The 15,302-nt window shown below is 37.9% G+C and overlaps 1 protein-coding gene across 4 annotated transcripts in view; it reads left to right on the top strand.

Moving 5' to 3' along the window:
- ACACA (acetyl-CoA carboxylase alpha) overlaps positions 1-15,302 on the top strand; it is a 253,387-nt gene that overhangs the window by 131,651 nt on the left and 106,434 nt on the right. For all 4 annotated transcript variants that reach the window (XM_069078145.1, XM_069078144.1, XM_069078143.1 and 1 more), the window contains 3 exons: positions 7,027-7,083; positions 7,360-7,404; positions 13,857-13,898. In XM_069078145.1, coding sequence (XP_068934246.1) covers positions 7,027-7,083; positions 7,360-7,404; positions 13,857-13,898 — 144 coding nt within the window. The remainder of the gene's footprint in view (positions 1-7,026; positions 7,084-7,359; positions 7,405-13,856; positions 13,899-15,302) is intronic.

The following is a 15,302-nucleotide window of genomic DNA, read 5'->3' as shown; positions in this document are numbered from 1 at the left end:
TATATCCAAGGTGACATCTGAACCCATGGATCCCTGATTGGTTTCTGTACCACATTGCCTCTGTATTTGTATATTTCCATATAATTTATATAGGGGAATTATTTCATTTACACCTAACAGCCATGGTATGGTAGATGGAGCACTGATCCAGGGGTCAGAAGGCCTGGTCACTGTTAGTCACTGTCTGACCTTGAATAAACCCGCTCTGGGTCTTAGTTTTTCACCTGTAAAATTGGGGGGTGGAGAGAAGGTAGAGTTAAATGACCTTTAAAGGCCCTTCTAACTATAAATCTATGATCTTATGGCCATTTTCATATAGTCTGAATTGCTCTTATTTCCATTTTACAGATGAAGATAAGTAAAGCCCATTAAGTTCAGGAACTCTCCTACCATTATATACATGACTAAATAAGTGGAGAAGGCAGGACTATATCCCAGATCTAGCAGCTAGTTTGTTGAGCCTGCTGTTTGTAAAACACTAGAAAAAATTACTGGACCTTGAGGAATACATTTCTGAATCTGTTTGAAAAACAAAAACAGGAAGGCAGTACCTGTCCCCAAGGAGGTGCTAGGATACATGCATATACAAAGGTAACATTACTAGGCTGTATGTGGTAACTGCTAAATGAGTATCATTGAGTGAGTGCTATAATAATTCATACCATGTCTTATACTTTGTAGATGCTTAATAAAAATTTACTTACTGATTGTTCTAGGGAAAAATGGTGATTGAGTCAAATATTTAAATGAGGCCTATAATGTACCTCCACTATGTATATTTTGTACCCTCCAAATCTTTCACATTTTAGTAAAGATAAGTTTATGTTTGAACTGATGGTATATTCTGAAATAAAGTGGGCAGAGTAGGGAGAGTGGGCATCACCAGAGAAAGAAGAAAAGTGAAGAAAAGCCTTTGAACTCTAGAATAACAGTTCTTTGAAAGAGGTTCCTCCTCAAAAAATCCCACACATCCCCTTTTGTGGCTAAGGTGGCAGCAATGGAGAATTCACTTTGAGATAGGTGATAGAAGGATCATCTCTTAAAGATCTGAGCCTGTACCCTTTAATCTCAGAAGTTATGAAAGTCACATCTTGGCATTTGAGATAATAATTACTTGTGCTCGGTTCCATAACAAAATCTCAAATCTATGTCTTGCTTTAACTAAACTCCTACTCAGATGATTGGTGTCACTTATTTTTCCACTTTGGGTATGCATTATGGCACTGAAGCATTGAGTTGCATGGGTGTAGGTCCATCTTAAAGCCCTGCTCTCATTAACAACTTGCCATTACCACCTATTTGAAAAGCAACTTCAAGTTTCTAAAAAGACTTTATCTTCATGATGGCCCTATAAGGTAGGTAGGGCAGATATGTTTTCCCTGTTTTATGGATGTGGAAACAAAAGTTTAGGTTGATATCCTGAATATCTCCATACTTGTTGTTATATTAGGTACTGTAGCAAGCATGCAAAGAAACACAGAAGCTGGGTTTGATCTTTTGATATAGCTAATAACTACATCCCTACATATGTTCAAACAAGAACTGAAAACCCTTTTTTTTCTTTGTAGTCTATGATTTATTCATTTTAGGAAATTCTCCATGAGAAAACCCTTCTACAGAGCAACATCTTTTGTAACTTATTCATAGAGAGTTACCTGGGACACTGAGAGGTTGAGACACTTGAATCTGGATCATCCTGATGGACTGAATTCTTTCCAGTCAGTCAACAAGCATTTATTAAGCAGTTAATATTCCCCAAGCTCAGTGCTAAGAACTGAGGAAACAAAGAAAGCCAACGATAGTCTCTCTCAAGGAAAGGACTAATGGCAGGTTGGGTGCGGGGATGAACTGGAGGAGATGATTGGATCTGGGAATTGAGTAGAGTCTTAAAGAAGCCAGGCAAGCTAGGGGTCAGAAATGAAGTAGGAGAGTATTCCAGGAATAGGGAGACAGCTAGTGCAAATGCAGTCAGGAGATATAATGTTGGAGAAACAGTAAGAAGACTGTTGTAGAGTGTATAGAGGCAAGTAAAGAAGACTGGAAATTTAGAAAGGAGCCAGCTTGTGAAAGGCTTTAAAAGCTAAACAGAACATTTTATATTTGATTGTGGAGGTAAGTAGGTAGCCACTGGAACTGATTGGGGAGAGGGCTGAGGTAGTATGGTCAGACTTGTTCTTTAGGAAGATCACTTTGTTAGCTGAGTGAAAGATGGATTGGAGTTAGGAGAGGCTTGAGGAAGGAAGACCAACTGGAAGACTATTTGCAGTTCTCGAGGTGAGAGGTGAGGGGATGTATGTTAGAGATATGGTGAAGGTAAAAACCACAGGATCTGACAATAGTTTAGATATATTGGGTGAGTGCTGGTGAGGATTAGAGGATGACACTGAGTTTGTGAGCATGAGCATGAGGATGGTATTGCCCTTGGCAGTAATAGGAATATTGAGGAAAGGGGAAGGTTTGGGTGAGAAAATAATGTTTTGTTTTGGACAGGCGAGGTTTGAGATGCCTAGAGGATATTTAATTCACAGTGTCCAAGAGGGCAGTAATGCAGGACTTGGCTCTTAGGGCAGAGATTATGTCTGGCTATGTAGATCTGGGAATCACCTGCATGAAGATGAGAGTTGGAGATCGCTAAGCAAGGTAGTACAGAAGAAAAAGAGAAGAGGAGCCGGGACAGAGCCTTGGAGAGACATCCAGAGTTAGTAGGAAAGACCTGGAGGAAGATCTAGCCACGGAGGCTAATAAGGAGCGCTCAGAGAAGTAGGGGAGCCAGGAGAGAGCAGTCACAAAAACTCGGAGGAGAGAGTATCTAGGGGGAAGAGAGGGTAGCCAGAAATGTCAAAGGCTGGTAGGTCAAGAAGGAGGAAAAGGCCACCAGGATCTGGCAACAAAGAAATCATTTGTGACTTTGGAGAGACCAGTTTCAATTGAATGATGAGTTGGGAAGCTAGATTGCAAAAGGTTTACACGTGAATGAGAGGCATCCTGCAAACTCAAAAATGACAAAAGATGGGAACAGTCAGGGTTAGAGGAGTTGTGGGAATTTATGCATACTAATAATACATTATTAGTGAAGCTGTGGGTTAATACAACCATTCTGGAAAGCATTTTGGAATTAGGCAAAGTGAATAAAATGTCCATACTCTTTAATCCAGAGATTCCATTACTAAGCATCATAATCCTTGATAAGAAAGCACTCTTGAACCTTTAGCAAGGAAAATGATAACCTTTTCTTTTGAGATATGGGGTGGAGGAGAGAGGGGAAGGTGTCTAAGTGATAAGATGAGGAAGAGAGGAGGGAGCTTTTGGCAAACAGACACAATCATTTTGGGTGAAGTATCAGGTAAGATCCTCACCCATAAGGGTCAATAATGAAGGTATGGTTGGAATCTTGAGGACAGATGGGAAGTTTTAGAATATCTGCTATGGAAAATGGGATAATAAAACAATAAAATAATTAGCCATAAATAGAAAGTTTGCCTTGCTGCAGTGAGATCCCAGTTGAGATTATGTAGCATAAATTTGTAACGGACCCATTCAGCACAGTTCTATGATTTTCTCCATCTTCATTCAATATCAGAAGTGGATGGTGGGTTATGATTGTCAAGGTGTGATTTGTGGTAGCATAAAATATGAAAGGTTTTTAACTGTAGTTGAACTGATTCATCAAAGGATCAGGATAGGGGAAGGAATGGAATGCAGCCCTTTTAGGATTGATGGCCTGAGCAAGAACTGAAGGTCATGATGAGGACAAAGAACAAGGTTGTAGGCAATAAGGAATAGGGAAAGGTGGAATAATAAATGATTATAAATTAGATGAAGGAATTTTGGAGTTCATGTATGTAAAAGTTGAAACACATGGGTGAGGTCAAGGTTAAGGGTATGACTTATTTCTGTGTAGCTGAGGTGTGGCTCACTACACCTCCCTGCTTATCACCTTTGTAGGTTGTATCTTTTAAAAAATTCTTATCACAAATTTGTAGCATTGAGAGAATATAAGAGTTATTCCCCCACTTTAACAGTCAATAAGCCCAGGCACAGACAACTTAAGTCATTTACCCCAGTTCCTCTCAGAAACCAGTAACAGAGCCAGGAGCTAGACCCCTGATTTCTAAAGAATTCTGGCTTGAAGACAACAGTAACAATTCAGCTAGGTCTGGTTGCCTCTAAAGTTGTGCTTGTCCATGCCTATGTGAAGCTTTCTCCCTCTCTCTTTTTGAAAAAAGACCATAAAAAAAGCTGAAACGAAAACTAGTTTTGTTTTTCATTTGTGCGATCATGCTCTAGGCACTTTAGGGGAAAAAAGTTTTTTTAAAAAAATGCACACACATTAAACTATCAAATAGGTTGATCCAAATTGTCCAAATAATCTTCTAGTCCCAGCATGTCTTTTTTTTTCTCTCATAGAAATTAGGATCATATATTTGTAAATGACTTGTGGAGGAGATTGAAGCAGTCAGTGTAAATGGAGTTTCTCCAGGTGCTGACGCCTAATCGCTGGGTAATAGCTGTGGACTTGCTGTGAGACCCGCATTATTACAATGTAATCAGAGTCCTGTTGCTCTGCTGTTATTGTCAGCCACTTGTGGAATTTTAAAAGCAATAACAATTTTGATTTTAAATCACGGCGTTATTAAAGTTATTTTCTTTGCTTGCCATGAACATAGCTGCTGATGCTTGTGTTTGACGGGTTTAGCCTTAGCTGAGTGTTTTGTTGGTGCTGGAAGGAATGGTTCTGTTTCTGGGTATACTAAGAAGCTAAGAGGTCCTTTTTCCTTTCTTATTTTTCTTCTTACCATCAGTTCTCAATAATCCACGCTAATAGTGCAGGCAGGTCACAAATAATCCAGAAAAATAAACCATCACTGATCTGTTTGGGGAAGACATTATTACATTTCTAATTCTCCTTTTTAAGCCGTTAAAATTTTTTCTATTTTTGAGCACAAAACAGCAGACAGAATGAGAGATGACCCAGAAACATGTCAGATTGTAGAGAACAATATATTGTAGATTTTAAAAAAATTTCAGTGGTTTATGCACATGTTGGCTGTTGGAAATTAGTATATGGACAGATTTGTATTTGTTAGAATTGTAACCTATGCAAGAGATGACTCTCTCTGGGTGGGGATGGGATCAGGATATCTTCCAAGTGAAGGTATTATATAAATATAAAAGATATTAAGAAAATATTTGAAAAGAATTAAAACCAAGGGAGAAGATAGAAGCTAACATTTGGATTAAAAATAATTTTTTTGTGATGAAAGCCCAATATTTACTTTTGCTATTTTTATCATTTGATTACTTTTCTTAAGTTATTTAATTGATAGCATCAACTTATTCCTTATGGCCACATAAATTCTAAAAGGTCTTTATTAAATTATCTTATTAATAGTCTATATTTTTTTGGAGATCAGTGAGCAGAATAACATCTTTATTTCACAAAAAAGGAAGCTAAGGCCTGGGAGACAAGAATTATATGAAAGGCCACTGTGAAGAATACTGGCTTCTCCTGACTGCCAAGTGTCAGTGGGATCCATGTATGTGAGGGAGGGTTTTGGCCAAGATGACTCCTCATCTATCTTGTAACTCTTAACATTTTATGGTGTGAAAAGGAACCTGCTACAAGTATATCCAAGGTAATGTTTCATTGACCTTTCATTGTTCTTACAATATAATGAAAACATTATATAGTAATAGACTACATGATGATGCATTGAGGAGGCAACATGGTGTAATGGAGAGAATATTGGACTTGGAGTCAGGCAGACCTGGGTTCAGATCTTGCTGTTCACTTACTAGCTGTGTGACCCTGCAAAAATCACTTAACTTCTGTTTGCTTCGATTTCCTCAATCGTAAAATGGGTATAATAATAGCACCTACCTTGCAGAGAAGTTGTTAGCATCAAATGAGATATTTAGAAAGCATTTAGCACATAGTAGATGCTATATTTCTCTCCCCACCCCCTACCCCATGTTCATGTGCCTTTCTGAGCTTCAGTTTCCTAATCTGTAAAATGAAGGGGTTGGATTAGATGGTCACCAAAATCCCTTCCAACTCTCAATCTGTGATCTAGTGAACTTGCCTTCTGTGTTCCATTGTTTCACCTAGCCTATTAATGATATTAGATAAGGTATGCCTATAGTTACAAACCCCAATTTAGTGTTATTTTTAGAACATTTTTAAAGAGAGCCTGGGGTATATTGAAAAGTGTACTGAACTGAGAATCTGTGTTCTATCTCCATCCCCTGCTATCTACCTGTGCATCCTTGAGCACATCTCTGGGCATCAGTTTCCTTGTCTGTAGTTGAGGGGTTTAGAATAGATTTCTCTAAGATTCCTTCCAGCTCCAAATTTTATGTTTAGTTTGTTTTTAAAATAGGGAAAATATTTTAGAAAGTTGTTCTCCAGATCATTGTTACCTGTTTTCTCACATTTGCCACTATTTGAGCAATGCTGCATCTGATGGATAAGGCCACCTATGCTCTCAAGTGCCAAATGTTCCAGTGGCTGTTTTCGGTTTTCTTTAAATGTTCTTTTCTACCGTGGATCTGATTTGTTTTGAGCTCTAGGTCTATGTAATCTCCATGTGTTTAATAAACTCCCACCAGTGTGACCTCTGTGGGCAGAAGTCATGTTAAGGTCTGCCTCTGATGTATATCAATCTTGAAAGAACTCCTGTGGCCTCATACAACCCTTGCCATCTCTGCGAGGTTTGCTTTCATTATCATCCCGAGAATCTGTGTCCAATTCTGTCTGCTGCTAACTAGCAGTGTTACCTTGAGCAAATCATTTAGTTTCTTTGAACAACAAAGTCATTTCCTTTAATGGTACTGAGGGCCAGGTTGAGATAGATTGCTTGTTTTACATGTTTCAAGGTAGTGAGTTGGGATAGCTTCTTAAGATTTTAGTTCCCAGAAAGGTTTCCTAACCTGTATTAAATTAGAGACTGGGGAAGAATGGGTGGAGCGGGGGATGGTCAGAAATCAGAAGAGGCTTCATCTGTGTTCTATGGTTTTTATTCGCAGAAAGCTGCTCTTGTTGAGCATGGGATCCGGCGGCTTACTTTCCTGGTTGCACAAAAGGTATTGATACATGTCTTGTACCTTTCTTAAGCCTTTTATGCAGCTGCTGATAAATCTGCTAACTTTATTTTTTTTAATTAAAAATCAGTCTTATAATAGTGGGGTATGAAAATTGTTTAATTCTAGATGTTATGGGGGTATGATTGCTTTTCATTCAATTTGTTTAAGGAAAAAATATTAGTTTAATTTACCTATTACTCTTAATTTGTTTAAAATTTTGTTACTAATTGCTAGCTTCTGCTCTTTCCCCCTTTCTTTCTTTGTTTTATTTATAAGGATTTCAGAAAACAGGTCAACTATGAGGTGGATCAAAGATTTCATGTAAGTAAAAGGCACGATAATAAAAAGCTCCCATTTTTCCCTCTGTTCAACTGATTTTTTTCCCCAGAGTAGAGAGTAAGTAGCACTTGAGAAATTATTTCATTTCTCAATACATTTAGAGGGCCTAAAGTGAGCTTAGTCTTCTCCTTTTAGAAGTTACTATGATGCACTTTGAACTTTTCTGTAGAAGATTTCATCAGAAGGCTTTTATATTGCATTGTGTATTCAGTATGTCATTTAGAAATAGTTAAAAATAAACAAATTCATTTATATAGTTGACTAAGTTGTCCCATTTACAGAGTTAATGGTTAAGAACTTCCAGTTTGAACTTTGTGGTCATGGTTTCTAGCCTGTTGTTTTTCCTTCTCCTCTGTTACTTATTCTAGTAATGATGTGTTCTGTTGCTGAAGGGGGCATACATTCAAAAGATCAACATCTGAGCTTTTGTTTTGAGGTGTTAGAAGCCTAAAAAGGGAGCCTAAATTAATTTTTTTCCTTTATTGTATTAATTATGGCAACAGCAAATAAAAAATTGAATGATGTTTTTAATTTTTTAATTAAATGAAAAATGACTTTATGAGACTTAGGTATTCACTATGAGTGGAGAATGTTTGGGGTAGACATGATGGGATAATGCTGTATTGAGACCATGTGTGATGAGGGAAAAAACCTAGCAGTTCTCAGTATCTGTGGACATAACTTAATACTCCATAATTTATATTTTAAAAGTTTTTATTGTTATTGTATTACAAATTATATTTTTAAAAATATTAATAATAATTAGTAATATGACTAAGATACCTGTGTCATTGAGAGGTCTTAATGTTCTTAACTAGAATCCACAGCCATTTGGACCAGTTTTTCTCTAGCACTATTTCTAATAATTGTGTGAACATTTGGGGCATTGCTAGCCAAGCGTTGCTTTAACCTAAGGACCTGTGTATGATTGCCTTTATTGCCCTTTTGCTTATGGGAACTCTAGTGCTTGGCTTGTTTTTCTTCTCACAGTGAGCCTTGTTAGCTTTGCTCCAAATAGTAACAAGATAATCTACCTTGAAAACCAAAAAAGCTACAGTTTTTTGAAATGCTTTAGGAAGTGTTGTGGACTGCACAACTCCCCTCTGTTATTGATGGCAGAAAACCAAGCAGAGTTCAGATATGTATCAATCAATAACTTTAGATAGGAAACGAGAGAGTCAGTGGAGAAGTATGAGGAGCTTAAGAGAGAACCCTGGGGCTTTAGGAAGAAAAATCAGGAGCTTAGAGAATAAAATTGATACTTGGGGATGGAATATGAGAGTCTATGAATAAATATTGTGGTTGGAGATGCTGATCAGGAAGCCAGGGGAGAATCTCGAATATGAGAGGCATGCAAAAGGCAGGCCCTGGATTTGGTAAGAAAGAGTATTGGACTGGGTTCATATAAAGGGTAACAGACTTGTGCTTCCAGGGCTCATGGCAGATTGAGACCAGTCACAGATACATGCTTTTCCTTCTGCTTCTGCCTCTCTTTGTAATGAAATCATGTTGTTCTAAAGAAAATTCTTGAATTGTGATATTTCTAAGAAACTAAAATTTTTTCCCCTGTTTATTCCAATAGCTTAGGTCTGACCTTGGTCTCTGTAGCATACAAGCTAACTTAATGAGTTCCTCATTACTATTAAAACCAACTACAAAAATTAAAAGGGAATCAGAGTTACTGATATAATTGGCATTTCTTTTAAGCTTTAAAATACATACCTCACCCCAAAACAAACAAACAAACCTTTTAGCCTTTCTGGAGTGTTGACCAGACTTTTTTTTTCTTTTTGGAGAGGTGGAAGGCAGGGCATTTGTAGATAAGTGATAATTGTCCAAGTTCACACGACTAGTAAGTGTTAAGTGTCTGAGGCCGGATTTGAACTCAGGTCCTGACTCTAGGGTCTGTGCTCTATTCGCTGTGCCACCTAGCCACCCCTTGACCAGGCTTTCTAAAATCCCTTTTAATATTTTTATATATTTGGATTTAGTATGAGATTATGCTGGTGGAATCTGTGGTTTAGGTTGGTAGCTCTTCAGGGAACTTTTACCTAGGATCATGGCCCAGGCCTGATAGACATGGCTGTTATTTGGCATATCAGTGAAATTTTAAAAATTGGTATGATTTCTACATGTATGTGCTTTCTTGCTTGAGGGAGCAGAAGTTAGTGGAGTGATGTGGATTGGATTATTTCTTACAGGTTGAATGACAAAAATGTTTCTTTATATTTGGGGGCATCTTAGAAATGATGAGTGGCGGACATTCAGTGGTTGGAAAGGGCACCCCTTCCTGAGCTCTCGTCAGGATCTATGATAGTCTGGAATCCTTGGCAAGAAGTGTACAAATCCTGGTCTCACTGGTTGCAGTGATGCTCTGAGTGCCTCTCCTGGTGGTGGCTCACCATTCACTAAAGGATACTTGGTCTTTGTCATGTCATCCGATGTGTGCTTGCCTTGTAGTTAGTGTAGTGTGAAAAAGAGGAAGCTTTCTGGGGGTGTTAGAGATGAATCCTTTGATCTCTCTGGCTTCCTAGTAATCCACTGTGATGTATTCAGCTTCCCCGTTCTACAGTATGAAATCCTTACATTATTGAATAGGAAAGAGAGCACAGGGTGGGGCAAGGAGAAAAAGGAAGGTTACTTCCTGCCCTGGTGAGTGTGGAGTAAAGACAACTACAGTGTTGCAAATTCCTTTTCATTCATCCTTTCTTGGTGCCACTTGCAGGGCAAGACAGGAGAGGGGCAGGGTGAGGAGAAAAGGCTCTGCATGGAGCATTTGTTTTGGTAGGTGTTCCATTCCCAGGTCAGTGAATCCTGTAAACATTTCTAGCCTTACTTGTTCATGCACTGCAGCCCCTAGGGAGCTGTCCATTAAGAGCGTCTGGGTTTGCCTTAGTGTCATGGCATGTTAGCTAGCAACAAGCAGGCTTGGTGTTGGGTCTCTCTGTTTCCATAAGCGTCTAATTAAATCAAGCATTGCTTAAAAGTTTTAGATTCCTGATATATATCAAATGCTGATTTCTAATATTTGGGAGTATAAAGGGAAATACATATATATCATTATTGATTCCTCCTTCACATGAAAATGGACTCAGGCTTTGGGTACAACAGAAGAGGTTCTATTTGAGGTTTTTAGTCCACCTGAATTCATACTATTGGCACATGGAGTTGTCAGACTGGGAAGGAAAAGCTGATTTCCATGCATTTTCATTTTTGTTTGTTAGTGATACCAAAATGTCTTTTTCAGGATTCTTTTTTTTTCTTTTTCCCTACAAAATTCATTAGATCTAACACTGGTTAAATTCTAGTTTGTCATTTCTGATTGTTTTAAGTGTCTTTTCTTGTCTCCTCCTCTGCTCATGAGGTTTCATGCACTTTTTAAAGCCACCTACAAGTTAAGCTCAATTACTAAGCAATCCCCATTTTTACAGTTTGATAGAGGTATTTGGATTTTGCAGGAATAGTATGGTGTACTATCTATGCTGGTCAATATTAGTAGTTAATTTAAAATAAAAAATCTTGGGAGGCAGTTCATTTTGTTACCAAACCAACTATTAGCTTACAGAGGATTTGGTTTGGGTTAGTTTTTGTTTTAATTACAGCCTATGTAATTAGTTCCCAGCATGTTGAGGTAGAAGAGAGTTGCACCAGCAAGCTTCCAATTTCTTCATCTCATTAGGTTTTTAACACGATTATTAGTATCATAATCAGCTATGATGATTTCTGTTGTAGGTTTTCACATTCTCTGATTTGCAGGGTGTCTTGATTGGCTAATTTAGGCAAATTATTTTGATTGTCTTGATGATGGTTGGCTGATTAGAACACACAGCAGGGGTATAATTCCTCTTCCTAGGAAATGCTGTACTCTTTCAGATTTTTGGTACCAGAACACTAAGAGTGTTCTCTTTTTGCACATTCAATTATGATATTTGCCCATAACCATAGTAGAATGTCTTGACAGCATTTAAATTAGTGATGGAATGAGCATGGATAGAGTTAGGGACAATTGGCAGCTTGAAGAGGGGATAAGCAAGAAGAATCAAGGGAGGCAGTAGTATTGCTGGAGATATCTATACTTCATTCTCTTTGTTGTCTGTGTATCCGTGCTCCCTTAACTGATAGGTAGTCATATTTTTTCTTTAGGAACCTAAATGGAAAAGTCTTCATCCTCAGAAAGATGTGCTGTGCTTCTTAGAGATTTATGTCTCTTGACATTGGGGTTCTTGCCTTTGTGGAATCTCTTGTTTGGGTACTTCACATGTTTAAATTAGTTACAGTTGTGAAAATTAAAAACTCAAGTAAATTTTTTCTCTCTTGTATTCTCCTGTATCACATATAGTCAACTTCAGGGCTGAAAGTATTTTTTGATTGGTGGATTGATTGGACTTTCTCATTCATTATTAGTAACAATAGTTGTAGTTAGTGGTAAAGATTCTTAAATCTGAATTGTATATTAGTGCTATACAGAATCCCTTAAGAGCTACAATTGAAATTAAAAAAAAAATTTGGCTAGTGGACAGGGAGAAGAATTTTGATTCTGTGTGTGTGTGTGTCTGTATTCAACTAAATTTGTATATAAGGAGAAGCTATGGGGGATAAAAAAAGGTCACTTTCCTTGATCTTAACTACAAGGAGATCCATATGGAAGGGTATTCTTATCCTTTTGGGGCTGGGGTGGAGAGGTTGTCCCTTTTTATCTAATACTTTCAAAGCCAACCCTCGTGGAAGGAACAATGCAAGGACTAGACTGTACAAAACTGTTAGTATGTAATCCATAGACATACCAACTGACTTTCTTCCCTAAAGCCAGTCCCATATTTTTCATTTTCATTTGTTGGGGGCAGAGAATTTTTTAGGTTAAAACATTTTCTTCAGAAGATCACACCTTGGGTAAAACCACTGTAAGAATGCTTTTAAGGAACTAATCCTTAGCAAGAAGTATTCTAGGGTTCAGTTCAGGAACTCTGAGATCACATCTAGAGCTAGAAGGAAACTCAGAGGTCAAGTGATTTGCTCATTTGTATACACGTAGTAAGTAGTAGAATCTGGATTCGAACCCAGTCTTCTGAATCTAAACCCCAACAATTGCCTTTTGATTGCCTCATGCAGATCAAAGCTGCTTATTGTAGTGGTCGTATGAATTTTTGCAGTTTAAAGGCTAAGGTACTGCGAATTGCAGAAGCTCCATTAAATGAAGAAGTGTTTAGTATGAAGTTATAAATAAGAAGTCAGAGAAATTTTTTCTAAATTGTGAGCCTCTAAATCATCAACATGGCATTTTTCTTTTTTGGCTATTCTCTCCACCCCTCCCTCCCCCTTCCCTCATTTCCTTACTCCATCCCATTCCTTCCCTCCTTCCCTTCCTCCTTTTCTCTATCAACCTCAGGTTTAAACATTTTGATTCCGTTCCATCAGAAGGGAATATTCTAGGCTTTTGGCTTCCAGTGAGCAAAATTTCTCTCTACTTTCACAGTTTTCTAGATCTCTTTGAGAGATATTCATGTAACTTTTCTTGGTTATTCTACTTTGTACTGACAATTGGCTGATTATTTTTTTGCTCATAATGAAGAAGTCTAATGGAATCTCCTATAGAGGAAAATAGTAATGAACTTCATTCCTGCACTGCCAGTAGAGCTCCCCATCCGAGAAACGGGTATTTCGTGTTAATAAGTTAAATTTCAGGAACTAATGAACTCTACTAATTGGATTCATCTTTGTTAATTAATAAGGTTCTAGTAAATTGGGTTGCCTTTTTGTGTAATGCCCTGCCAGAGAGTTGTAAGACCCTCATGATAACAAGTTCACTGGTCCCATCCTGGCCTTTCCAACAAAGTTAGTGGTAGGCACAGCCTGAAGTAGCTGCCTTGCAGTTTCCTTTACATTGAAATTTTATGACTTCAGCTCTTCAAATTACAGACTTGACAATGAGTGTAGAAAGAGCCAGGGTTTGATATGCTACGCGGGATGGCTGGCTAGTTTGTTTCTGTTTTAAGAGCTGTTTAAGGAGAAACTTGGGAAATCAACCAAGCAGCTCCTGCTGCAGTAGCTACAGCCCAGGTACATATGCACTGGTGCTGTTTGCCCAGGTGTGCTGAGGGCAGGCCCTAGGGAGCTTTTGTTGTGGAATAGTAGAAAAATCACAGTGTCCTTCTGTGACATTGTCAGTTCAGAGTTATGTTAGAGTGAATGTTTGAGAATAGCATTTTTCAAACTTTCTGCGCCATGATGATGGAGAGTTAGATCACTGTTAGGTCCCAGGCTGCCAAGTTGCCCGAAGTATTCTTCATATGTTACCTGGGCTAAGAGCAGTTGGAAATTCCTGTGACTTGCCAGGTGCTTGATTGTCATTGGGTACCTTTTTTGTTACTGTGTATTTGGCCCAAGGGAGGCACGTTTGTGAAAGACTGAAAACTTTTTTTTCTCTTTAAATACAGAGAGAGTTTCCTAAATTTTTCACATTCCGAGCAAGGGATAAGGTAAGAGCCATAGCTTTTTCCTGCCTATTTACTTTACCCCTTTCCTTTTTTTCCCCTTAATTAACCTAGGGACAGCTCATCATCTTCTTGAATTTGTGTTTCCAAGTGTCTAAGATGTTCACTGAAGTGGGACCATTCTTAAGGGAATATTTGATTCCAGAAACTAGCAGAAAGCCTTGCACTGTCAGAAAAGGAAGAGAAATCCCAAGATGATCTGTTGTGATGTTCCTTGGAGTAGTTATCATCATAAAAAATCAGAAGGTCCTTGCACTAAAAGAGGTTACTCTTTTTATCTGAAGAAAATACACATATAATCAGTTCCCAGTTATTTGCAAAAAAAATTTTTTTTATAACTAAACAGTTCCATTTTGTGAGACAGAAATCTTCATCCTGTGTTTGCTTTATTCCACCCAACATTTAAGCTGTATCCCTGTCCCATTAGTTGATATGTTCTCTGGGAATGCTGTTTTAAAATGTTAGTGTAAGCAAAATAAATTTAGGATGGAAAATCTCTTGCTTTAGACTCATATTCCCACTCCCTCAACCATCCAAACAGGGCATTCCAGTATCGAGTGTTAATCATCTCACGCTTTTTGTTCTTTTGTGCTACTGGGCTCCTGTCAGTGTAGATAATTAAATTTAATGTGTCATTGTGTATCTACTATATACTCAACACTTTTAGTCATGAGAGAGTTCAAAAGAATTATAAGATGTGATCTCTTTCCCCAAAGAGCTTTCATTTATAGTCTAATCAGGAAAAAACTAGTTAGTTCACCAGACATCGAATGTTTTCTCATATATAGAATATTGTATTAGGTGATTAGGGATATCAAGATGAAATCAGAGGGTCCTTGACCTCAAAGAGCTTATAATCTAAATAACCATAATACAAATTAGACTTTGATAATTGCCAAAGAGAAGTGCATGCAAAAGACCATGAGAAATTTGAGGAAGGAGAGATCACTTAACAGGGGAATCAGGAGAGGCTTCATGAACATAACAACACAAAGTTAAGTAGAGAATGATAGAGCCTGTATGATTGTCAGTAATGAATTGCCAAGTTGTTGAGTACTGTAGGAGTTCATTGTCTTTTTGTTTCCTTTTAAATGGGTGGTGTCTCAACACAAGCCCTTAAGTATTAATTCTTTTGGGTATTAATGAAAGTTCACATATATTAAATGGTGAGAAGACACTTTGATTGTCCATCCCTATTTAAATTTGTTAAAAGCCTTATATCTTTCATGTTGTTGCTAAGTAATATCTGCAGAATAACGCATTCTTTGTTCCTACTTCCTAGTGTGAATTTATCTTCCTCAAACCTTGCCCCTCCCTTCTCTCTCTCCTCACCCCGCCAAGTATAATCACTAATTCTCTTAGCAGGTCCCCCCCTTTTTTTTTTTTTGG

This window comes from Petaurus breviceps, unplaced genomic scaffold (genome assembly GCF_028583685.1).
Source record: "Petaurus breviceps papuanus isolate PSGF00001 unplaced genomic scaffold, PetGlider_PUasm1.0 91023, whole genome shotgun sequence".
In the NCBI taxonomy this organism is placed as follows: Eukaryota; Metazoa; Chordata; class Mammalia; order Diprotodontia; family Petauridae; genus Petaurus; species Petaurus breviceps.
Note: the sequence above shows the minus strand (reverse complement) of the source record. Positions and strands in the feature narration are given on the sequence as shown.